The sequence below is a fragment of the Staurois parvus genome, unplaced genomic scaffold (genome assembly GCF_062004578.1).
Source record: "Staurois parvus isolate SC_StPar_1 unplaced genomic scaffold, SC_StPar_1.0 ptg001051l, whole genome shotgun sequence".
In the NCBI taxonomy this organism is placed as follows: domain Eukaryota; kingdom Metazoa; phylum Chordata; class Amphibia; order Anura; family Ranidae; genus Staurois; species Staurois parvus.
Genome location: NW_028318847.1, coordinates 5,884,717 through 5,912,021, shown reverse-complemented (window position 1 = coordinate 5,912,021; position 27,305 = coordinate 5,884,717). Strand labels below are relative to the sequence as shown.

At 43.1% G+C, this 27,305-nt stretch overlaps 1 protein-coding gene across 2 annotated transcripts in view; it reads left to right on the top strand.

The window, feature by feature from the left end:
* Nucleotides 1–19,632: 19,632 nt before the first annotated feature.
* Nucleotides 19,633–27,305, top strand: part of LOC149440878 (choline kinase alpha-like) — a 51,628-nt gene continuing 43,955 nt past the window's right edge. The window contains exon 1 of one of the 2 annotated variants that reach the window (XM_089658105.1): nt 19,633–20,050. In XM_089658105.1, the coding sequence (XP_089514231.1) occupies nt 19,791–20,050 (260 nt within the window). In that variant the 5' untranslated portion in view covers nt 19,633–19,790. The remainder of the gene's footprint in view (nt 20,051–27,305) is intronic. The other variant, XM_089658106.1, reaches the window with a different exon arrangement.

Below are 27,305 nucleotides of genomic sequence, written 5' to 3'. Positions count from 1 at the left end.
GCCATTAACCACTAGGGGACTGCCCACAGTACATTTACTGCAGCAAGGCGGCACCTGTGCGCAGGATCACGTATATAAACGTGATCCTGCATTTCCGGGTAGGGGGCTTGCACGAGGCACGTGACCAGCCTACCTGTGCCACCGCTTGCGGCCCTGGGAGTCAGTCACCGGGTCCCGGCCAGTGATTACCCGCCGGAGCCTGGTGATTGCCAGCAAACACCAACAGGGAGGAGGGTTGCATTGTTTACAATGTAGCTCTCCTCCCTGTCAGTTTGGGCACACTGCTCGAGATGGCTGAGCACAGCCGTCCCGATCAGTGTGTTTACAGTGCAGCACACACTATAAGTTGCTGATTGCCACCATAAGTCACTGATTGCCGCCATAAGTCACTGATCGCTCCTATTATTAGTATATGAAAAAAAAAATCCAGTATCTATACCGCCATTTGTAAAAGCTATAACGTTCACAGAAACCAATTAATTTACATGTATTGGGATATTTTTTTTAGCAAAGACATGTCACGGAATACATATTGGCCTAAATTTATGACGAAATTTTATTTTTACATTTTTTTACTGGACATGTTTTATAGCAAAAAGTCCAAAATGTTTTTTTCTCAAAATTGTTGGTCTTTTTTTTTATAGAGCAAAAAATAAAAAACGCACAGGTGATCAAATACCACCAAAAGAAAGCTCAATTCATGGGGAAAAAAGAATGTAAATTTCATTTTGGTGTAGCGTTGCATGACCACGCAATTGACAGTTAAAGTAACACAGCGCCATAACGCAAACCGCTTCTGTAACTGCTTCCTGAAATACTGCTACAGGGTGGCATGGGTGCGTAAAATCACGTATATATATGTGATTCGAGCTCCCGCAGTTTTCACGCCCCTTCCAGATAGCCCATCAGTACACCAGTAATCACATTTAACCCCTTGATTTCCAGGAAAATGCTCATGCACAATAAACCTCCATTGCTATTATAGTGTCTGAACGGATCAATATCTTTGATCAGATCAGCACTATACCAGCGTTCACATTAGTATAGTGTCCTCAAAAATACAGCGTTAGTGGATCAGCTCTGGCACCTGCCTGCACCTGCGTTCAGCCCCTACGCTTACACCCCCCCTTTTCCCCCAGCAAGTGCAGTGTCAGTAGGTCACTGTCACCTGATACATTGCACACAAAACCGCAGTGTTCGCAGAATCAGGCCTAATCTCTGTTAGCACTTGACAATAAATATTGATGACTCTCATATGCAGCAGAGTGCCAGTATTAGTGCCGCGCTACCTTTTGGTGAACTGGTGAGCACCAGCGGCCTAGTACATCCTGGTCTTTCACATATCAGCACTGCAGTATCACTTGGTGATGTGGCGAGTCCCATAAGTGCAGTATAAGCTTGTGCGGTGGCGAGCACATGTATTGTTCCACAACCACCTAGAATTCGCACACAGGCCCATAGAGCCCCTAGTATCTTTCCAGATGTGCTTGCAAATCCTGATTGGCAGCCCACAAATTCTGCAGCACCCGTACGTCCCCCATTCACTGCCCAACCCGGAATTCAGGTGGAAACAGCAAATTTAAATACTCCCCTTGATTTTTTGGAGCTGTTTTTCACAGAAGATCTGTATGCATTGATTGTGGATCAAAGCAATTTATATGCACAACAATTTATCGCCGCCAACCCAAATTCAAACCTTGCGAGACCATTCACATGGAAACCCATTACGGTTTCTGAATTTACATTTTTTTTTGGACCTAACCCTCAACATGGGCATTACTAAAAAAAAATGAATTGTGGTTGTATTGGTCCACAGACCCAATTCATCATATGCCCGTGTTCTCTGCTGCCATGGCCAGGCATAGATATGAGAGTATAATGTGTTTATATTACATACATTATATAAACATCTGCGTTGATGAGTCCCTGATTAATTTTTCTGGCTGCCTTGCATTCAAACAATTTCTCCCCTGCAAGCGTGCCAGATATGGGGTCAAGATGTAGAAGATTTGTGAGAGGGCAGCAGGCTATACATATAAGTTTTGGATTTAAGAGGGAAAGATAGTCACATGGAGCTCCCCGGATGCCCAGACTACATGGGGAGTAGTGGCAAGATAGTTTGGGACTTGGTGTCATCCTTTTTCCATATGGGGTACCACTTATATATGGACAATTTTTATTCAAGCGCGCTACTATTTAGACATTTGTACTCAGAATTGGCGCATGTGGCACCATGGTACCTAATGTGTGCCCACCATTAGAAGTGGGTGGATGCAGGGTGGTATATTCTAATGGTGGATATACCACACACTTTTTCTGGCAGAGATTTCTTCTCTTTTTTTCATTCAGCCCACAGGTTGCATACAAAAAAAAAAAAGAATGTGCCTGCGTTTGGTTTCCTCCGGGTACATTATCTAAGAACATGGGCAGCACAGTGGCTAAATGGTTTGCACTTCCACCTGGCAGTACTAGGGTCCCTGGTTCAAATCTCGGCCACAGAACCACCTGCCTGGAGTTTGCATGTTCTCCCTGTGCCTGCGTGGGTTTCCTCCGGGTACTCCGGTTTGCTCCCACTCTCCAAAGACATGCTGGTAGGTTAATTGGCTCTTGTCTAAATTGGCCCTAGTATGTGTATGTATGAATGTGAGTTAGGGACCTTAGATTGTACACCCCTTGAGGGTTAGGGACTGATGTGAATGTACAATATATATCTAAAGCGCTGCATAAATTGATGGAGCTATATAAGTACCTGTAATAAATAAATAAACATAGCATATATACCCAACAAGGACCAGCGACGTACTGGTACATCACTTGACTTTGAATGGTTATACCAGGATGATGCCTACAGCTGCTATTGCTTTTTTCAGATGGCGATTGGCTTTCATGTAAAAGCAATCCTAGTGGCTAATTAGCTGCAGGATTGCTTTTACAAGCCCCCCCTCAAGTCCCCCTCCCCCGCTGCCTTCCACAGCCTTCTCGGGCAGTCGCATGCAAACGGGGAAACCTGAGAATGCAGCCAGTGTTTTTGCCAGCTGGCCATAGAGCTGATTGGAGACTGGAATGGTGCCAATCATCTCTATAGTCTAAGAAATCGTAAGCTACGAGCATTTCATCCCTTCAGTTTCGCAGGATATAAACAGCACCATTTGTAAATTGGGAAAGCATCTGATCACAACGATCTTGGTTTGATTAGATAATGTAAAGGCAGAGGAAATATCTAAAATCTCATAGACCCCATATTTCTCAAAAAAGAATATACAGTATGACAATGCCCGTTGAAGTTATAGTGGATATTTGCATACCCTGTGATAGCAGAAAAAGAGATTTAAAAAAAAGGAAAGGGACAGTGTAAAAATAATAAAAAAAATCAAAATAACTTAAAAAAAAGCACCCTTGCCCCCCAACCCGCACACACGCACACCTGTGTGTGCGAGCGTTGACCCTGTGGCGATATGTAAACAGCGGTTGCACCATGCATGTGAGGTATCACCGTGAACGTCAGATCCAGGGCAGTAATTCTAGCACTAGACCTCCTCTGTAGATCTAAAATGGTAGCTTGTAAAGGCTTTTAAAGTGTTCCCTATGGATATTAAAAAAGTATGCAGTTTGTCACCATTGCACGGGGCATGCGCAGTTTTAAAGCATGTCATGTTTGGTATCTATTTACTCAGCCTACAATCATCTTTTATATTTTACCAAATAATTGGCAAATATATTGTATTTTTGTGTAAAAGTGTATTTTATAAAAACAAATTTGCATTTGAAAAATTGCTGCGTGAGTACTATGTGACATAAACAATTTCAGCACCCACCATTTTATTCACTAAGGTGTTTCTTTAAAAAAATATAATGTTTGGGGGTTTAAATTAATTTCCTAGCAAAAAATACAGATTTTTTTTCATGTGAACAAAAAGTGTCAGAAAAGGCTTGATCTTACGGTGGTTAACAGAGTGAGTGATGTGTAGCATAAACTTCTAATGCTGGGCATAAAATGCCCCCCCCAAAAAAACGACCCCTTTTTGGAAAGCAGACACCCCAAACTATTTGCTGAGAGGCATGTTGAATCAATAGAAGAATTTTTTTTTTACCACAAGTTTTTGGAAAATGACAAGAAAATATATATTTTTTTTACACAAAATTGTCACTTAAATGATTTACTGCTCACACATGCCATGGGTATATGTGGAATTACTCCCCAAAATACATTATGCTACTTCTCCCAAGTATTGTGGTGCCACATGTAAGAGACTTTTTGGAAGTCTAGCCAAATACAGGACCCCAAAATCCAATAAGCACCTTCAGGCTTTTAAAGGGCTTTATTTCCTCATTACACTTCCTGACTACCTATCATGGGTTTGGAGGCCCTGAAATGCCAGGATAGCACCAAACCCCCCCAAATGACCCCTTTTTGGAAAGAAGACACCGCAAGAAATTTGATAAGAAATATGGTGAGTATTTTGCAGATCTCATTTGTTGCCACAAGTTTTTGGAAAACGAAGAAAAAATACAAAAACAAATTTTTTTTTTTACATTCCAAAACCTTGTGAGAAAAAAATAGATCTGCAAAATACTCACCATGCTTCTTTTCCTTGGGGTGTCTACTTTCCAAAAAGGGGTCATTTGGGGGGGGGGGGGGGTGGTGCTATCCTGGCATTTTAGGGCCTCTGAAACTGTGACAGGTGGTGAGGAAGTGAAATGAGGAAGTTACGCACCTTCAGGCTTTCAAAGTGGTCATTGGATTTCAGGCTCCTGTGGCTAGGCTCCAGGGGCGGACTGACCATTTGGAAACTCGGGCACTGCCCGAGGGCCCGGGGTCAGTAGGGGACCCCATGAGATGCCCCTGGTACCTTTATCATAGGCTTTTTGAGCTTGTGCAAGGACACAGGGGCCCCATGATCCCCTATTGCCCGGGGGCCCCATGAGTTGTCAGTCCGCCCTTGCTAGGCTCCCAAAAAGTCTCACACATGTGGTATCCCCATACTCGGTAGAAGTAGCAGAATGTATTTTGGGGTGTAATTTCACATATACACATGGTTTGTGTGAGAAATATATAATTTAAATGACAACTTTGTGTAAAAGTGTGCCTCTCAGCAGATAGCTTAGGATATCTACTTTCTGAAAAGGGGTCATTTGTTGGTGTTTGTACTGTCCTGGTATTTTAGCACCTCATAAAATGTGATGAGCAGTCAGAAAGTAAAAGCTGTGTAAATTCTATTATCTATACCGGGTGTCGGCAACCCGCGGCTCCAGAGCAGCATGCGGCTCTTTTTCATCTTTGCTGCGGCTTCGGAGCACACTGCCCACCAGGTGACAGGCAATAGGGTTTCAGTGGTCGGCAAGCCGCGGATCGCAAGCCACATGCGGCTCTTCTGTGTGCCGGGTGCCCGCTCCCCTCCCTCCTCTCGGGCGGCCGCCTCAAAAGTCAGGACTCTTTTAATCCGGCCCGCGGAGCGTGGAACATTAGCTGTCAGGATGTAGGCGGGGCAGCCAGGATGTAGGCGGGGCAGCGTGACGAACTCCTCTCACAGTCCGCCCTGAAGACCGGAACACAGCGCGGGAACACAGTGAGAGGAACGCGCGGAGCAAAGGTAAGTGAATTGAGACAATATGGGGAATTAATTACTATAGGGGGGATGAATTACTATGGGGGATGAATTATTATATGGAGGATTAATTACTATGGGGGATGAATTACTATGGAGGATGAATTACTATATGGGGGATGAATTACTATGGAGGATGAATTACTATATGGAGGATGAATTACTATATGGGGAATGAATTACTATGGGGGATGAATTACTATAGGGGGGATGAATTACTATATGGGGGATGAATTACTATGGGGGATGAATTACTATGGGGGATGAATTAATATATGGGGGATGAATTACTATGGGGGATGAATTACTATATGGGGGATGAATTACTATGGGGGATGAATTACTATATGGGGGATGAATTACTATGGGGGATGAATTACTATATGGGGGATGAAGCTAACTGCACGATCCTGTATATAGCATTAAGGTAAGAAACAATATATGCAGTGTCGGATTTGTTTTAAATGTTGCAATGGTTTTGCGGCTCCCAGTCTTTTTTTTTCCCTTCGGAAACGGGTCCAAGTGGCTCTTTATGTCTTAAAAGTTGCAGACCCCTGATCTATACCATAGTTGTCGATGCTAGAACTTTCACACAAAGCAATCAATAAACACTTAAACATGTAGCAGAATACATTTTAGCCTAAATTTATGATGAAATTTGAGTTTTTGGGATATTTTTTATGACAGAAATGATAAAATATTGTTTTTTTCAAAATACATTTTTTTTTCAAAACTTTTTTTGCTTATAGAGCTAAAAATAAAAAGCTCACAGGTGATAAAATACCACCAAAAAAAAGCTCTATTTGTGTGAAAAAAAAGGAAATTTGGTTTCATGTACTGTATTGCATGACTGCGCAATTGTCAGTTAAACTAGTGCAGCGTTGTATAGCAAAAAAATGGCGTAAATTGCAGTATCTATACTGTAGACGCTATCATTTTCACAAAAAGCAATCAATATACACTTACTTAAAACATGTAGCAGAATACATTTTGGCCTAAATTTATAACTAACCTTGGGTTTACTATATATTTTTTATAGCCGAGTGTCATTTAGTGTCATTTGTTCAGTGTTGTCACATGAAAAGATAGAAATACAATATTTACAAAAAATGTGAGGGGTGTATGCACATCTGTGAGATACTATATATATATATATATATATATATATATATACCGTATTTGCCGGCGTATAAGACGACTTTTCAACCCGTGAAAATCTTTTGAAAAGTTGGGGGTCGTCTTATACGCCGGTATACGGCAAGCCGGTGTCAGGGCGGCACTTTTTCGAGGGGCGCCACCGCCCCCCCTCCTCCTCCAACGGACACCAAGTACAGGGGTGGGCAGAGGGGCTGCTGTACCTTACCTGGCTCCGGTCCTGGTCCCACGACGATCCGGTCCAGGAAGCGCGGCTGCTCCTTCTTTCAGTTCGGCCGCTCGATGATCCCGCCGCCCGCTCGGCTCCGCCTCCTCACCGGTGATTGGGCGCCAGCACTGGAAAGTCACACAGGTGACCAATCACCGGCGAGGAGGCGGCCGAACTGAAAGAAGGAGCAGCCGCTCCTCTCCCCCACTGACATTAACGATGGGGCACTATTCCTCCTCCACACTGACACCAACGATGAGGCACTATTCCTCCTCCCCACTGACACCAACGATGGGGCACTATTCCTCCCCCACTGACACCAATGATGGGGCACTTTTCTCCCCACTGATACCAATGAAGGGGCACTATTCCTCCCCCACTGACACCAACGATGGGGCACTATTCCTCCCCCACTGACACCAACCATGGGGCACTATTCCTCCTCCCCACTGACACCAACCATGGGGCACTATTCCTCCTCCCCACTGACACCAAGGATGGGGCACTATTCCTCCTCCCCACTGACACCAACCATGGGGCACTATTCCTCCTCCCCACTGACACCAACGATGGGGCACTATTCCTCCTCCCCACTGACACCAACGATGGGGCACTATTCCTCCTCCCCACTGACACCAACGATGGGGCACTATTCCTCCTCCCCACTGACACCAAGGATGGGGCACTATTCCTCCTCCCCACTGACACCAATGATGGGGCACTATTCCTTCCACTGATACCAATGATGGGGCGCTATTCCTCCCACTGACACCAATGATGAGGTGCAATTCCTGCCACTGATACCAATGATGGGGCGCTATTCCTCCCACTGACACCAATGATGGGGTGCTATTCCTCCCACTGACACTAATGATGGAGCACTATTCCTCCCACTGACACTAATGATGGGACACTATTCCTCCCACTGACACCAATGATGGGGCACGATTCTTCCCACTGACACCAATGATGGGGCACTATTCCTCCCACTGACCAATGATGGGGCACTATTCCTCCCACTGACACTAATGATGGGACACTATTCCTCACACACTGACACTAATGATGGGGCACCATCATTGGTGTCAGTGGGAGGAATAGTGTCCCATCATTGGTATCAGTGGGAGGAATAGCGCCCCATCATTCGTATCAGTGGGAGGAATAGTGCCCCATCATTGGTATCAGTGGGAGGAATAGTGCCCCATCATTGGTGTCAGTGGATGAAATAGTGCCCCATCATTAGTGTCAGTGGGAGGAATAGTGCCCCATCATTGGTATCAGTGGGAGGAATAGTGCCCCATCATTAGTGTCAGTGGGAGGAGTAGTGCCTCATCATTGGTATCAGTGGGAGGAATCATGCCCCATCATTGGTGTCAGTGGGAGGAATAGCACCCCATCATTGGAATACCATACTGAAATACCATACCATATTGAAATCAAATCTGATGTTTTTTCATTTTTATTTGGTGTGCGTTGGAAGAGGGGTAGTCTTATACGGCGAGTATAGCTCAAACCCTATATTTTAACAGGAAAAGTAGGGGGTCGTCTTATACGCCCAGTCGTCTTATACGCCGGCAAATACGGTATATATATTTATGGCAACTGTGATGAATTTACATATTAAAATTGTTTACAGTTTTTTTTTAACAGTATTTTTTTAAAGATGTTTAGTACCCTGCCTTAGGCTGGTAAAATTGAATTTCTAGTTTTCTCATCATAGTTGGCTCTAATTTCTCTGCTATTCTTTCATTGTGCTTTGTATGATTATTATTGGTCAATTTTAGATTATTTGTTTTACCAAGGCTATGTTAATCACTTGATACCAGCCATGTCTGGCTAGCTGTACAGTGCAAATTAACCAGTAATGCCACTGCAGTTGAGCACCTTAATTTGCTTTGTTTTGTTTAATTAAGGCCTATTACCTCAGGGGTTTGTCTATTATGACTCACTGTAACATTGTCAAAATGAATAGCCTGCTAATTGTAATGTTTTTGGCTATTATCTACTTTGTGTTTGTCAAATCCGCTGTAACATGTATAGTCATAAATAAATATGGAATTAAAAAAAAAATTTCTGTCTCTCCCTTCAAGGTTAATTAACAATTTCCCTTCGGGATTAATAAATTATTTTTAATCTGAATCTGCTGTATTCAGTGGAGCAGCAATTTATTTTTTAGGTCTTTTCCTAAACGTTGGGGTTGATTGCTCCTGCATCTGGAAAAAGCTTTCAGAAATAGAGTGGATTATTATTATTTATCTGACCTCACCCAATCCCTGGGAGGGGGACCCATAAGGTGGCTGTGGAGAGGATAAATGTCTGGGAAGGCTTGTTCAGTGCTCTCTTTTTCTCCCAGGGGCCTCTGCCCCATGGAGGCAGCCTGTGCTACTGAAGATCTGCTGCTGATAGGCAGGCCTCAGCATGTGCTTGGCTGGGGGCCTTAAAGATATCTGCTGGAGGACACTTCTTTATGAAGTTGGGCTGGAGAAGGACCTCCTTTCACAGAAGAGTGTTGCAGGGATGATAGTTGGAGAGCTTGCATTGGACATTGTGAGTAGGACCCATGTAGAGAGCTTTATGTGTGCCTGTGGTTTGAGGGTTAGATGCCAAGTGTAGCTACAAGGACTGTGACTGCTTTTACAGAGTCTCATATGGACTGGCTATCCCCTCTGCCTCTACCAATATTTAAGGCTGCTGCTTAAGGACCTTTGCCTAAGAATCTGTCCTCTAATGCTTGCTTGTGTTTTGGAGTACTCTGCACCCTCATCCCGCTTTCCTGTTCAAGTACTGCAGTAAAACTACAAAAAGACACTAGAATTAACCTGTGTTTGTTTGTGTGCTCTGGAACTGGTATCTGGGCCTGGAAGGCTCTGAACAGGTAAGGAAGATCTGTTTTTTTCAGTGGCCCCTTTGGGGGACAGCACTTTGTATGCAACATAGATATATGTGATAAAGAATACAACATGTGTTACAGTAGTGGTTTCAATAGAGGTAGTCATTATCAGTGTTTAATCAGTTCCCGCCCGGCCTATAGCACAATGACAGCTGGGCGGGACTTTCGTTGTTCCAGGTGGACGTCATATAATGTCCTCCCAGATTGCACCCATGTGGCTACGCTGCAGAAAGATCTGTTAATGACTGATCAGTGTACCGGCTCGCTGCCAGTACCACGTGACCACTGTGACCAATCACAGCAGGTCAAATGAAATTCCTTTCATGCCATCCATTGTGTACAGTTGCTTTGCTAGCTGTGATTGGTAACAGCGAACACATGGTACAGACTGGGCCAAACACAGCCCATCTGTGCCATGTGATGAGCTGTGGCCAATCACAGCTAATCACAATAAAAACCCCAGTGGTGATTAAATGCAGAAAACATTGATAAAAATTAGTTTGGATACAGTGTTTCAGGACGGCGTAATTGTCATTCAAAGTCCAAAAGCTGAAAATTGGCCTGGGTAGGAATGGGATAAAATTGCCCAGTATTAAAGTGGTTAATTTCCATCACTGGTTAACTGTAACATAAAAGTAAATATATAGTGTGTGTGTGTGTGTGTGTGTGTGTGTGTATGTGTATGTGCATGCACATGGGGGGGGCACGTAATCCTCAGTTAAGGTGTCCTGCTATGGAAGCAATAAAATGAGAAAGGTGGATGAGAGAGGAGAGAAGTATGGAAAAGGATTTGTGGAGTTAGAGAAATGAGGGAGGGGGTAGAGGGAGGGGTCAGGTTAGGAGAAGGAGGAGGTGGATTCAAGTAGAGTATATTAATACAGATCATTGGTTTATGTTAAATCTCTGTTTATTAGATTTTTGTTCTGTCATAACAAGCACACATGAAAAGAAAAGGGATAACAGAAGGACCATAAGGATCTGGACAAGATCCAGATCTGTTGCAATACACAATGTTGATAAAAATAGGTTATACATGTTGCTGCACAAGGCAGAGCAAAATACAAAATGACAATTGTACAGTAGGTAGATAGCAAAAAAAGTAAGACTATCCTAATGAGTGGATTGTGAGGCAGTCAAATGTCCAGTAAGCCTACAAAATAAATTCTCACAAATAGGTTAGTATCAAAAACATAGGAAACAGCAAACACCCTTCACCTGGAGAGGGATTTCCACCATGAGAGCCAAAGGAAAACTATTCTCCAGTGTACTCAGAACATTAATATGAGTGTAACTGGACAAGCATGCAGAATATCTACGAGGAATGTAGTAGCCACTAAACATAGATAGAAAAAAGAAAAAAAGGGGGTGGGGGGTGCATGGCCCAAGTACTGTGAGGAAGAGAGTAGGTGGGCATCTAAGAAAAGATAACGAGTAATATGGCAAATAGATGAAAGGTAAGAGACAAATTGAGAGAAATGTCAGAAGTGATTCTAGCTCATTGTTTTTGGAACAGTGGTCTCCAAACTGAGGCCCACAGGCCAGATGTGACCCTTTGCTTGCATTTATCCAGGCCTTGAGGCACCATTCCTTCTACTGATACGAGGCACCATTCCTCCAACTTACATCAATGTTGAGGCACCATTCATCCTACTGACATCAGCGATGAGGCACCATTCTTTCCATTGACACCAACAATGGGGCATAATTACTCCCATTGATATCCAATGATGGAACATTATTCTTCCCACAGATCTAAATGATGGAACACTATTCCTCCCACTGATACTAATGATAGGGCACGATTCCCTCAACTGACACAAATGGCAGAGAACTATTCCTTCCACTAACACTGATGATGGGGCATAATTAATACTTTTTTTCACTCCCACTAACTGCCAAGCCAGAGGCATTGTTTACTCCCATTGGCACTGGGGCTTTTTCTAGTCCCACTGGTGTCAGTTATTTCATGCCCCCTATAGTCTGAAGGACAGTAAACTGGCCCTTTGTTTAGAAAGATTGGAGACCTGTGGTTTGGAGTCAAATGTAAATAAGGGACCTAGAACTGTTGTGCTCACTCTAACCCTTCAAAGTCTCCCCTGCCCTCCACTGTAGCTAATCACAGCAGATGAATGCATCATGTATGTGTTTGTGTGTTAAAGTGCCCTCATTTTCAGAGGGAACAGGGAAAGCAACAGGGGTGGCCCCCATGGATAAACACTTTCACCAGATTCATGAGAGGATGAGGAACATTGGAAAAGGAGGCCAAGACCTCATTCTAAATGGTACATAGCACTAGTTGCTGACCCAGCGATTGCCACCAAGACAATAGGATGCCAGTGATGGTGAGGATAAACCCCTAAGACTTGCATATCCCATAGTAGACCTGCAGGTACCTTGTACCCCATACAAATGAGGGCTAGCAAACCTTAGTGTGGCAGGGATTACCAGAAAAAATAACCCTCTATGTTTCAACATCTGTACTAAAACAGCCAGCTGTAACAAGTGGTTGAAAAGCAGGGTGCAAGTTGGGACCTCACAACAAAAAGTCTGGATAGACCAGAAGATGCCATAGATCGTTATTGAGCAGGTAAACCAAAACCACGCCTCTCTAACTCAATCCTTGATTGCCTTGGAGACAAAAAAGTGTCCAGCTCAAGTTCAACCATGATGGCATGAGGCTCCTGGTGTATGGACCTGTCCCTCATGACCTAGAGTGTCTGTGTTACCTGCCAGTTCTCAGTGCCTATGATTTACAACATGGAAAAATGGTGACCAACTAATTTAAGGAAATGATCCACCTCCTGCGCTTCTGCTGGACTTATTGATCCTGCAGATGGATTGACCTACAGTGCCTTGAAAAAGTATTCATACCTCTTGAAATTTTGTCATGTTACAACCAAAAACGTAAATTTATTTTATTGGGATGTTATGTGATCAACACAAAGTGGCACATAATTGAATTTTCTTCAGCAGGGACAGGAAAGATGGTCAGAGTTGATGGAAAGATGGATGGAGCCAAATACAGGGCAATATTAGAAGAAAACCTGTTAGAGTCTGCAAAAGACTTGAGACTGGGCCAGAGGTTTACTTTCCAGCAGGACAACGACCCTAAACATACAGCCAGAACTACAATGGAATGGTTTAGATCAAAGCATATTCATGTGTTAGAATGGCCCAGTCAAACTCCAGACCTAAATCCAATTGAGAATCTGTGGAAAGACTTGAAAATTGCTGTTCACATACACTCTCCATCCAGTCTGACAGAGCTTGAGCTATTTTGCAAAGAAGAATTGGCAAACATTTCACTCTCTAGATGTGCAAAGCTGGTAGAGACATCCCCCCAAAAGACTTGCAGCTGTAATTGCAGTGACAGGTGGTTCTACAAGGTATTGACTCAGGGGGGCTGAATATAAATGCATGCCACATTTTTCAGATATTTATTTGTTCAAAATTTTGAAAACCATTTATCGTTTTCTTTCCACTTCACAATTATGTGCCACTTTGTGTAGGTCTATCACATAAAATCTCAATAACATACATTTACGTTTTTGGTTGTAATGACAGAAAATGTGGTAAATTTCAAGGGGTATGAATACTTTTTCAAGGCACTGTGTGTTACAGCCATGGCATTGTCAAGGTGAACCTCACAGAGTGTTACTCAGGAAATACCATCCAGCTGTGCTGTGACATTCAGATCACACAAGGGCCTAGTACAATGATGCTAAGCTGGGCTTTATTCTGGATGCAGCAACCTTATGTCATCTGCAGAGGAGACCTCCATCCACCATGGCCCAAGGGTCCCCATGTAACAAGACAGAGAGATCCAGCGATAAGACTAAATGTGCTTGACTCTAGCCTAAAGTTGCAGAGTCCAATCCTATTAAAAGAAAGACTTTCACTAACCAAACATGCAAGACTCTCCAAGAAGTACTGGGCACATTGATGGCATCCATGAGGATTTCTCAATGACCAGCAGGCAGCTCAACTCCACCAGGGGCCACAGGTGCATATACCAACTGACATCCAGCAGTAGATTCCCTAAGTATTCAGTGATTGAAATGTCCTGTAGATCTAAAAGAGCTAACACTGGTGCTAGCACCTAAGAAAATACCCCGGGGAAAAAATATTTTATTTCAATGAAATAAAACTCTTCTCTGGAGAAAAATCTTCTTTACTTGAAAAAAAAGTCTTGGTCCTAAAGATCTGAGAGTGCCATGTACATGGATATAGAGTCTAAGATAAAGAAAGCTAGCCTCTCTCACTACTCCAATCACCCCTGAGTAGGAGGACAGGGAATGTAGGAATGGAATTAGTCCTATTGGGTGATGTTGGCATTTCTGGAACTTGAGAGCTCTGTGGTGTGATGTGGTGATGTAGATCACCAATGAGGTCAGGAAAGTTGGAGTTAGCATAGGTGGGCAAAGTGGGACCAAATCAGAGGGAACAGATGGAGTCTGGAACAGTCTGGAGTCTGGTTATGATAGTCTTTCCCCCTTGGATGCAAGGAAACTCTGAGCAGCAGTTTGAGCAGCTCTAGGGGCCACATCTTTTTTTTTTTCTTTGCATGTAGCATCCTCCTCCTAAAGATGACACTATAAAACTACAAGTAATGGATGATTTATCTTTAGTAGTGTTCCTAAAACAGAGTTTAAAACTGATGTATGGCCAAAAATTTTTTTGCCAATTTGCACAGTAAAAATTACTTAGTTGTAATGATGAGCATCCCATCTCTGGGCGCTGGATTGTTTTTCACATTTAACATTTACCTATGCTCCTGATTGTGCCGAATATGCAGTACTTAGATTTGTAGTACCAGCTGCATTACACAAAGTACACAGATCACTGTGGGATACTTACTTGGCACCTCCTCCATTCATAAGAAGTCATGCATTCTTTTCAATGACTGCAATGGGCTCTGTGATTAGAGGGGATGCGGATGAATATCACAATCTCCCCTCCTCCAATCACAGAATGCCTTGTATTCATTAAAGTGCCAGACTTTTTATAAAATGAGGAGGTGCCTAGCAAGTATCACACAGTAATCAGTGTGCTGAGTGTACTGCAGCAGGTACTAAAAGTCTCAGTGCCAGACATTTGGCTTTGAGAGGCAACAGCTGCCTGACTAAAAGTAAGATATTTAAAGTAGAACTGAAAACACCCTTTTTTGTTTTAGATAGAGTAAGGGGGATTATAACCCCTGTCAGTTTCTTTTCTGCCATCTGTGTCTCATTAGAGAGATTTCCCTTCACTTTTGTTCCATAACCACAACAGTGAGGGGATCTCTGGTTGTCTAGTATACCCATTAGAAAATTTCCCTTTTATTCCTGTTCTGGTCACCACTCAAAGTTTGGGATTTTCATCAGTTTTAATGATAATAGAAAGGATGAATTCCCCTAATGGGGACACAGACAGAAATAAAAAATAAGTTTTGCCTTCTGTTATGCTTTAATAACTAAAACTAAAACATTTTGTATTTTTGCCCTGCCAGTCGTGATCCCTGTCTTCTGTCTTTCCAGTGCTGATCTCTGTCCATTGCTTTTCCAGTGCTGATCCCTATCTTCTGCTTTTCCAGTGCTGATCCCTGTCCTCTGCCTTTCCAGTACTGATCCTTGACTTCTGCTCTGCCAACCGTGATCCCTGTCTCCTGTCCTCTGCCTTTTCGTGGTGATCCTTGCCCTCTGCCTATCAAGTGCTGATCTTTGACTTCTGCTCTGCCAGTGGTGATTCCTGTCCTTTGCCTTTAAAATGGTGACCCCTGGCTCCTGCCCTGCCAGCAGTGAACCCTGTCCTCTGACCTGCCATCAGTGACCCCTGTCCTCTGACCTGCCAGCAGCGATCCCTGTCTTGTGCCCTGCAGACCATGTCCTTGGCTCAGCTGATCCCTATCCTTGGCTCTACTGGCCCCTGTCCTCTGTCCTGCTAACCCCTTATGCCCTACTGATTCCTGAATACTCTTCTGCTGACCTTCCAATCTTTGCCCTGCTGACCCCTGTACACTGCCTCACAATCCAGTGGCCTCTGTATACTGCCCTACAAACTGCTGACCCTATACTCTGCCCTGTTGACCCCCTGTACAGTAACTTACAAAATACTGACCCTGTCCTCTACTGTGCTGCACCCTTGTACATTGCCCCACTGATTTCCCATCCTCTTCCCCCCTGAAATTTTTTCCTGCACCCCACATCAGACAATTAAGATCTGGCCTTGCCCCAGGATGCAATTGGATATTCCTTGGATCAATTTCCCCTGGTGTTATTACCTCTAAAAATGAATATCACATTATATTTTGTGCATTTAGGAATATATCCAGCTCTTTTTAAAAACAAACTACTGAGCTGGCCAGAACCAGTTCTTGCAGGAATCTATTCCACATTCTCACAGCCTTACTGTGAAGAAACTTATATATATATGTGAAAGTTATGACTGTAATGACCTGGAAGTGAATAACTCTACACCAAATTGATTATAGGGACCACCTATGCATTTATACATGGCGATCATACCCCCTCTTCTCAAAGAGAGAATAAGTTCAGTTCCTCCAATCTTTCCTCATAGCTGAGCTCCTCCATGCCTTTTATCAGTGTGGTTGCCCTTCTCTGTACTTTCTCCAGTTCTCTGATATCCTTTTTGTGAATTGGTGCCCAAAACTGAACTGCATATTTCAGATGAGGTATTACTAATGATTTGTACCGGGGCAAAATGATGCCTCTCTATGCAGGCCATACCTATTTTAATATAAGCAAGGGTTTTGCTTGCTTCACGGCTCATGTACACGGGACATTTGGAAAACTCTTCTAAATAATGGAAACTGACTGCTGGAAAACATAGGTTAAAAAACGTCAGTTTAGCTGTGTTTGCATAGCGCGTTTATGCACGTTTATGTGTGTTTGCATTTAGAAGTGTTTTTAAAAGATAACCTCAGAAGACCTTCCAAAATGATCAGAATGCACAGAAAAATATAAAAAAATTAACTATTTCAGACATTTTGAGAGGAATAGAGAGAGCAGAAGCAGAGAGAGCAGTATGTGTTGAGATGACCTGTCTTTTTCTGGTTGTATTCACTATGGATCCCATCATGAGCATAATGCAGCACGTTCTACCATTTTTTCCTTCACGCAAAACCTGGAACTGACTGCGCCGGTGTACCGGGTCCATTTTAATACATTGAAAACGCTTTGCATGCATTTCTGATGATGAAAAAAGGCTCTTGACAGCATTTGGATATGGAACAGTTAAAAAAAACGCTTCTAAACGCAAACGCTTATAAACGTGGTTAACTGCGTTTACAAGCGTTTACACACGTTTGGCGTTTCAAGCGCCGGTAAAATCTACTCCTGAACACAAGTTTGGTGCATTCAAAAACACAACTATAAACTCAACTGCCTATAAACGACTGTAAATGACATAGTGTATATGGACACATAGGAAACATTAGGGAGAGTTAAGGGGTTGCTGAAAAAAACGCTGAACAGCTCCTGAACGTCAGTTTAGGAGCTACAGTGTACATGAGCCCTTAGAAACTGCAGCTTGGCATTACATGCTATTATTAAGTCTACAATCTACCAGAACTCCCAGATCCTTCTCCACCATTGATTCCCCTATCTGTACCCCCCCTAGTATGTATGATGCATGCATATTCTTAGCCCCCAAGTGCATAACTTAACATTTATCACACAGTGTTGGGCCCTTTTGGGTCACAGGAAGGAGGTGCGAGTTCTGAACGCTTAGCCCACATTCTGAAACTGGACAGAGCTGTGATTTGTTCTTTAGCTGCACTTATTACATATCTTAAAGAATTTCATTTGGAAAAGATACTTCATAATCCAAATCAATTTGTGCCAATGTCCAGTTCAGTAGCGTGCATGAATATAAATGGGACAACTCTAAGAAATCTGGAAATCTTACAAAATCAACTCCTGTGGGAGCCAGTTACATCCACAGAGTGGTCATCACTTAATGAGAAGGCTGAGTGCAAAGCGTGGGATAGCGAAAGAAACCTGACCAGATCTGACCAGACCTCTGATGAGATATTTGAAGTCCCTATATTATACAAATGTGCATAAAGGTTGCGCATCTGGTGAGTGCGCAACCTACTGTATCCTAATTGTTTCACAGTATGCACAGTCTGTGTCGTTTGGAAATCAGTAGATCGGTTGAGATCTTGCTCACACCTTCACGTTGGACTTATTCTTGGATATAGCATTTTTCTTCACGTTATACCAGCCACAAATCCAGTGGCATATATATGAGTGCACAGTGTCACTTTATATCTTTGTATGATTTTATGTATGTGTATATATACGTTTATTCATTTGTGTTTTAGCGGTGCACCTTTTTGTATATCATTGTCTATTAGAAGGTCTTATATGGTGCCTTTGGTGTACAGCTGCTGCTATCTAGAAGGCGCTTACTTATTTATACATTTTTAGCATTTCATGAATTCATGTTGACTTCTGCTTAATTTTCTAGCAAAAAGTCTTCTATGTTGTCTTTAAGTAAACGTTCAAGTATCTTCACAACTATAGAGGTTAAACTAACTGGACTGTATACTTGGTAACAGGGGCGGATTGACAACTCATGGGGCCCCAGGGCAATAGGGGATCATGGGGCCCCTGTGTTCTTGCCCAAACTCAAAAAAGTCTATGAAAAAGGTACCAGAGGCATCTCATGGGGCCCCCTACTGACCCCGGGCCATCGGGCAGTGCCCGAGTTTCCAAATGGTCAGTCCGCCCCTGCTTGGTAAAGACTTTGATCTTTTTATAGAAATTGGCACCACATTGGCCTTACACCAATCCAGTGGTACTATGCCAGTCATTAAAGAGTCCTTAAAAATGAGATATAAGAGAGCTTACCTCTGTAAGAACCCGAGGGTGTAATCCATCTGGTCCAGGTACTTTATTCACCTTTATTTTAAGTGTTTTTGGACCATACCAATTTTGAGCCATTGTGGATCATTTGGGACTATGTCAAAATTATACCCATTAAAGTCTCAAACCCCCCCATGCTCCTTTGTATACACTGAGCTGAAGAAGGTATTTCATACATTTGCCTTCTCCTTGTCCCCAATAACCACCTCAAAATGATCCAGTAAAGAACCTATATGTTCAGACCTGACCTTTTTACTGTTAATATATTTGAAGAATTTTTTGAGGCTGGGGGAGGAAGGGGGATGGGGGGAGGGAGTCACCGACATCCCCACCCACCCAAATTCCAACCTTACTGCCTGACAGGGTTGGACACATGCTGCATTTGTTCTGCGTAGCTTTGCAGCTGCAGCATTTTTTACTAGGCTGCAGAGTTTGTGTCAAACTCACACATTTTGATCACTTTTCAGAGGGTGGTGAGCACTGCTTCCTCTCTGAAAGAGACCTTTATGGTATTCCATTATACTTGCAGTCATCTGCTCATTATTATTATTATACAGTATTTATAAAGCGCCCATAGTTCGCTCAGCTGTACATTACAAAGAGGGACAGAACATGTGACGGAACAATACCAATACAATGCAAAACATGAGGGGATCGAGGGCCGCTCATGACTGTACCTTGTTTCTTCACTACCTAATAGTTGGAGGATACACCTTCCAATCACAGATCTGTAACTATAGCAACTGCAGCAGCCTTGTCTAAGGTGATGGAGTCAATGTGTGACAGCAGAGGTGGCCATACATGTCTCCAGGGAAACCATCCCATCTCAGCATCCAGACCTACAGACCCGCCCCTTATGAGCAGAGCTGGGCACTGGGCGGGGCCTCACACCCCATCAGCCTTTGTGACGTTACGTTATACATATAAAGCAGAATCCGGGAGTGGGAGAGCAGACGTGAGCTGACAGAGGAGACGGCACGGTGTATCCATAGTAATAGTAACAACGGTCCGTTCTCTCAGAATAGCAGCATCTCCTTCCTCTCCGCACACAGCGCTCCTCCGACATGAAGACCAAATTCTCCTGCGGGGAGGAGCTGCCCGATTCTCTGGGCTTACTGATCACTGCAGCCGGGGGACTGGTGAGCGGCCAGAGGATCGGGGAGCCGGGGGTGGAGAGTCCGGAGAAGGAGGAGGAGAGCTGCAGAGCGCCCGAGGACGAGCCCGATCCCCGCACTAGGCGCAAGGCGTACCGATGGTGCAAGGAGTTCCTGCCCGGGGCCTGGAGGTTCCTGGAGGAGGAGCGATTCCACATCACTGTCATACGGTCAGTGCTACACCGATAGCATCTCGCCACATTTTAGGGCGCCTGTACACTGCTGTCTATACACCCATACCATCCGATCTCTGTACATGATCTATACACCCATACCATCCGATCTCTGTACATGATCTATACACCCATACCATCCGATCTCTGCGCATGATCCATACACCAATATCATCCGATCTCTGCGCATGATCCATACACCAATACCATCCGATCTCTGCGCATGATCCATACACCAATACCATCCGATCTCTGCGCATGATCCATACACCCATACCATCCGATCTCTGCGCATGATCCATACACCCATACCATCCGATCTCTGCGCATGATCCATACACCCATACCATCCGATCTCTGCGCATGATCCATACACCCATACCATCCGATCTCTGCGCATGATCCATACACCCATACCATCCGATCTCTGCGCATGATCCATACACCCATACCATCCGATCTCTGCGCATGATCCATACACCCATACCATCCGATCTCTGCGCATGATCCATACACCCATACCATCCGATCTCTGCGCATGATCCATACACCCATACCATCCGATCTCTGCGCATGATCCATACACCCATACCATCCGATCTCTGCGCATGATCCATACACCCATACCATCCGATCTCTGCGCATGATCCATACACCCATACCATCCGATCTCTGCGCATGATCCATACACCCATACCATCCGATCTCTGCGCATGATCCATACACCAATACCATCCGATCTCTGCGCATGATCCATACACCAATACCATCCGATCACTGCGCATGATCCATACACCCATATCATCCGATCTCTGTACATGATCCATACACCCATATCATCCGATCACTGTACATGATCTGTATACTGCTGTCTATACACCCATACCATCCGATCTCTGTACATGATCCATACACCCATACCATCCGATCTCTGTACATGATCCATACACCCATACCATCCGATCTCTGTACATGATCCATACACCCATACCATCCGATCTCTGTACATGATCCATACACCCATACCATCCGATCTCTGTACATGATCCATACACCCATACCATCCGATCTCTGTACATGATCCATACACCCATACCATCCGATCTCTGTACATGATCTATACACTCATACCATCCGATCTCTGTACATGATCCATACACCCATACCATCCGATCTCTGTACATGATCCATACACCCATACCATCCGATCTCTGTACATGATCCATACACCCATACCATCCGATCTCTGTACATGATCCATACACCCATACCATCCGATCTCTGCACATGATCCATACACCCATACCATCCGATCTCTGTACATGATCTGTATACTGCAGCCTATACACCCATATCATCCGATCCCTGTACATAATCTATACACCAATACCATCTGATCTCTGTACATGATCTGTATACTGCTGTCTATACACCAATACCATCCGATCACTGTACATGATCTGTATACTGCTGTCTATACACCCATACCATCCGATCTCTGTACGTGATCCATACACCCATACCATCCGATCTCTGTACGTGATCCATACACCCATACCATCCGATCTCTGTACGTGATCCATACACCCATACCATCCGGTCTCTGTACATGATCTATACACTCATACCATCCGATCTCTGTACATGATCCATACACCCATACCATCCGATCTCTGTACATGATCCATACACCCATACCATCCGATCTCTGTACATGATCCATACACCCATACCATCCGATCTCTGTACATGATCCATACACCCATACCATCCGATCTCTGCACATGATCCATACACCCATACCATCCGATCTCTGCACATGATCCATACACCCATACCATCCGATCTCTGTACATGATCTGTATACTGCAGCCTATACACCCATATCATCCGATCCCTGTACATAATCTATACACCAATACCATCTGATCTCTGTACATGATCTGTATACTGCTGTCTATACACCAATACCATCCGATCACTGTACATGATCTATACACCAATACCATCTGATCCCTGTACATGATCTATACACCAATACTATCTGATCCCTGTACATGATCTATACACCAATACCATCCGATCACTGTACATGATCTATACACCAATACCATCCGATCACTGTACATGATCTATACACCAATACCATCCGATCACTGTACATAATCTATACACCCATACCATCCGATCTCTGTACATAATCTATACACCAATCCCACCTGATCTCTGTCGATGATCTGTACACTGCTGTCTATACACCAATCCCATCTGATCACTGTCCATGATCTGTATACTACAGCCTATACACTGCAATACCATCTGATCACTGTACATGATCTATACACTGCAATACCATCTGATCACTGTACATGGTCTATACACTGCAATACCATCTGATCACTGTACATGATCTATACACTGCAATCATACACCAATACCATCTGATCACTGTACATAATCTATATACTGCAATCCCATCTTATCACACTGTACATCACCTATACACTGCATTCCCATCTGATTACAGTATCTAAACACTGCAATATCAGCTGATCACACTGCGCAGCACCTATACACCACAATACCAACTCAGCACAGTATCTATAAAATGCAATACCATCTGATCACAGTACATGATCTATACACAATATTCTATACACCAATACCATCTGATCACTGTCCATGATCTATACACTGCAATCCCATCTCATCACACTGTACAGCGCCTATACACTGCAATACCATATCAGCACAGTATCTATAAAATGCAATACCATCTGATCACAGTACGTGATCTATACACTGCAATCTATACACCAATATTATCTGATCACAGTACATCACCTATACACTGCAATCTATACACCAATACCATATGATCACTGTACATGATCTATACACTGCAATCTATACACCAATACCATCTCATCACTGTACATGATCTATACACTGCAATACCATCTGATCACTGTACATCACCTTTACATTGCAATCTATACACCAATACCATCTTATCACAGTACATGATCTATACACGGCAATCTATACACCAATACCATCTGATCACAGTACATGATCTATACACCAATACCATCTGATCACAGTACATGATCTATACACCAATACCATCTGATCACAGTACATGATCTATACACCAATACCATCTGATCACAGTACATGATCTATACACCAATACCATCTGATCACAGTACATGATCTATACACCAATACCTTATGATCACAGTACATGATCTATACACCAATACTATCTGATCACAGTACATGATCTATACACCAATACCATCTGATCACAGTACATGATCTATACACCAATACCTTATGATCACAGTACATGATCTATACACCAATACCTTATGATCACAGTACATGATCTATACACCAATACTATCTGATCACAGTATATGATCTATACACAAATACCTTCTGATCACTGTACATGATCTATACACTGCAATCCCATCTGATCACACTGTACAGCGCCTATACACTGCAATGTATACACCAATACCATCTGATCACTGTAGATGATCTATACACAATACCCTCTCATCACTGTAGATGATCTATACACCAATACCATCTGATCACACTGTACAGCGCCTATACACTGCAATGTATACACCAATACCATCTGATCACTGTAGATGATCTATACACAATACCCTCTCATCACTGTAGATGATCTATACACCAATACCATCTCATCACACTGTACAGCGCCTATACACTGCAATGTATACACCAATATCATCTGATTACTGTGCAAGATCTGCACACTGCAATACCAACTAATCACACTGTACGTAATCTATACATTGCAATCTGTACACCAATAACATCTATCTGATCACTGTACTGGATCTATACACTGCAATATATACAGTGTAATACCAACTGATTACACAGGACATCACCTATACACTGCTGATACCTTCTGATCACTGTACAGCAATGGTCTCCAAGCTGTGGCCCATTGCTTGCTTTTATTCAGCCCTTGGGGCACTATTCCATCCAACAATGGGGCATTATTCCCCCCATTAACACCAATGAAGGGGCACAATAATGACACCAATGATGGAGCAAAAATCCCTACAATGACACCAGTGAGGGGGCACAATTCCTCCCAATGACACCAATAATGGAGCAAAATTCCTCCCAATGATGAAGCAAAATTCCTTCCATTGACACCAATTATGGGGCACAATTCCTTCCAATGACACCAAAGATGGGGAATTTTTTTTTCCCACAGACATCGGGACCTTTTCTGCTACCAATGGCCACAGTCTGACCCCCTCATAAAGTCTGAAGGTCAGCAAACTTTGCTTAGAAGGTTTGGAGACCACTGCTGTACAGGATCTATACACTGTAATGTATACAGTGCAATACCAATTGATCACAGTATATGATCTATACACTGCTAATATCAACTGATCAATGTACAGGATCTATACATTGCAATATATACTGTGCAATACCAACTGATCACACTGTACATACCCTGCAATCTATACACTGCTACTACTATGTGATCACACTGTACAGTAAATTCACTGCTACTACCATCTGATCACATTGTACACTATGTACACTGCTACTACCATCTGATCACACTGTACAGTATATACACTGCTACTACCATCTGATCACATTGTACACTATGTACACTTATGCATTCCAATCACACTGTACAGTATATACACTGCTACTACCATCTGATCACACTGTACTTTCAATAATCTGTTGCTACCAACTAAACATGCTGTACAGTCGATACCAGTGGTGATCAACTTTCTTGATATGGGGGATACAAGAGGTGGTCGAAGACTGAGGACATGATACAAGAGATGATCAGAGACTGCAGACATGATACGAGAGGTGGTCAGACTGTGCACATGATACAACCACTTACCCCCTTAAGGGGGAGTGGTTGGGGGATTGTAAAAATGCGGCTCAATCATATAATTTTGCAGCCGCCAACCCCCACCTCCCCAGCTGTTAGTGTAAACAAACTTTAAGGGCTCATTCACACCATGTGAGTTGAGTACCATTGATCAATGTAGGCTCAATACAAGTGTACATAGAAAACAATTGTTCTTTATGCACCCTGTTCGCACCATACATGTGCAGTGGTGCATGTTGTGTAAAATGCAGAATGTCTACATTTTTATACAGTGTGACAATGCAGAGTTGAATGAAATGTCATTCAATTTTGCATTGTCACATTGCATAAAAATGTAGTGTGACAATGCAGAGTTGTATGGAATATCAGAAAATGACATTTCATTCAAGTTAATGTAAAAAAAAGAAAAAGCAGTTAACTGCAATGAGTTGTAACAACATGTCACAACACCCCTGCACAACGCACACCAGTGGCAATGCATTATGCAATGGATTCTGCACCCCAGCCGGTGTGAATGAGCCCTGAATCAGGCATCATTCACCAAGTGCCAGTCCTATGGTTTTCCAGAGGTCATTCCAATGATGTATCTATGATGGGAACATGCAGATATATGAAACATTGTAAATAAATATACTACTGTATAAAATGGGGTTCATGCCAAAAATGTGTCTTTGTGTGATGTTTAAGGGTTTCAGGAACTGCCTTGCAAAATGCAGCATTCTGGGCATTGGTATGAATCTGACCTTTAAAAACTATTTCCTCTTCTCCATGGAATGTTTTGAATTTTCATGCCATACAACTTGCAAGTCGCACCTTATTGTCCGCAACTACAGAGGTCATATCGGTGCAGTTCCGACTTGGTCGGAGCCGCACCGATTTCTAAAGTAGTGCATACACTACTTTTGGTGTGATATTTTTTTTTTTTTGCATAGACATGTCAGATGTCTTACAAATCGTACCTTAAATCGGAATGTCACCTGACTTTAAAATCGTGAGACTTCACTGTAAGTCGCACGTCAATTTGTTACATTTCATTAAAATTGAAAGGAAAGCGTCAGCACCATAATCTTCACAGTGCACACCAGGCCGGTACTGATCATAGTATATCTGTTCTGCAATAAAAAGCCTGCTTGTTGGCATACTTCTGTATTGTATGTAAAGTTCTATTTTAACCTCCCTAGCGGTCTGATTATGTCAATATTTCTGTGCTCAAAGCGGTACCTTTTTTTTTTTTGCATGGAAATATGTTGTTTTTTTATTGTAGCCCTGTAATTCTTAGGAATAACTCACTGAAATCTGTCCGAACAAGAGTCTAGTAAACATCCCGGGTATGATAAAATTTGAAACGCAAAATCATAAATTATAGTATAATAAATATTCATAAAAAATAATAATACATTTAATTCAATAATGTAATCAAACTAAAAACGCTGAAATTTGAAATAGAGCGCCAAGTTTGCACATCACTGAGCTTAGTCGCAAAATCGTTTTCAGTGTCTGATGACGAATTTCCCCACGAATCATTATCGTTCAATTCTGCAAGTGGTTCTAATTTACTATCACTGTTCTCTAGCTGGAATAAAACCGCTTTTGACCTAAAGGGAGGCTTTTTGGACGCCATGGACATTTCTCAGTTTCCAGGCAGAAAGAACAGTAAAAATGCAGGCAGGACACAGGACAAAGCACTAGGAATAAAATGTATGTGAAATGGTTTGATACAGTAATGTTCTACTATCAGATTTTAGTGTATTGAGAGAATGTCACTTTTAAATTTTTGAATTTCCTGCCTGTTCCGTCCCTCGTAAGTCCCGACGCTCGCAGGGAACGGAACCCAGAAGACGGATGCCGGCATTGGCTGGAGGAGATGACCGGGGCTGCTGGGGGGGGATATCGTGGGAGCGAAGGACAAGGTAAGTGCTGGAGGGATCCCTAACCAACGCTGCAGGGTAATCCCAAGTGTAGCTCGGGATTACCGCTTTTGGTACTGAAAGTTTACCCCAAGCAACACTCGGGAAAACCGCCAGGGAGGTTAAACCCTGCAGCTTTGAAGTCTTTCTACTTCAGGGCAACTTCATAGCCGACTATCAGTGCGATTTCATGTGCAGCTTGCTGACATCTGTGCGACTTCATTTAACAGATGTCAATGCAAGTCGCAATGACGTCGCACAGAAATAATGTAGGAACGTTTTTCAAAGTCATCGGAGCAATTTGAACGGTTCCATTGCCGAAAATGGGATGTGATTTTTTTTTTTTTTCATGTGACTTTGAATTGTCAAGTTGCATGACAAGTCACACTGGTATGAACCAGGGATCAGGCCCCATTCGCTCCTG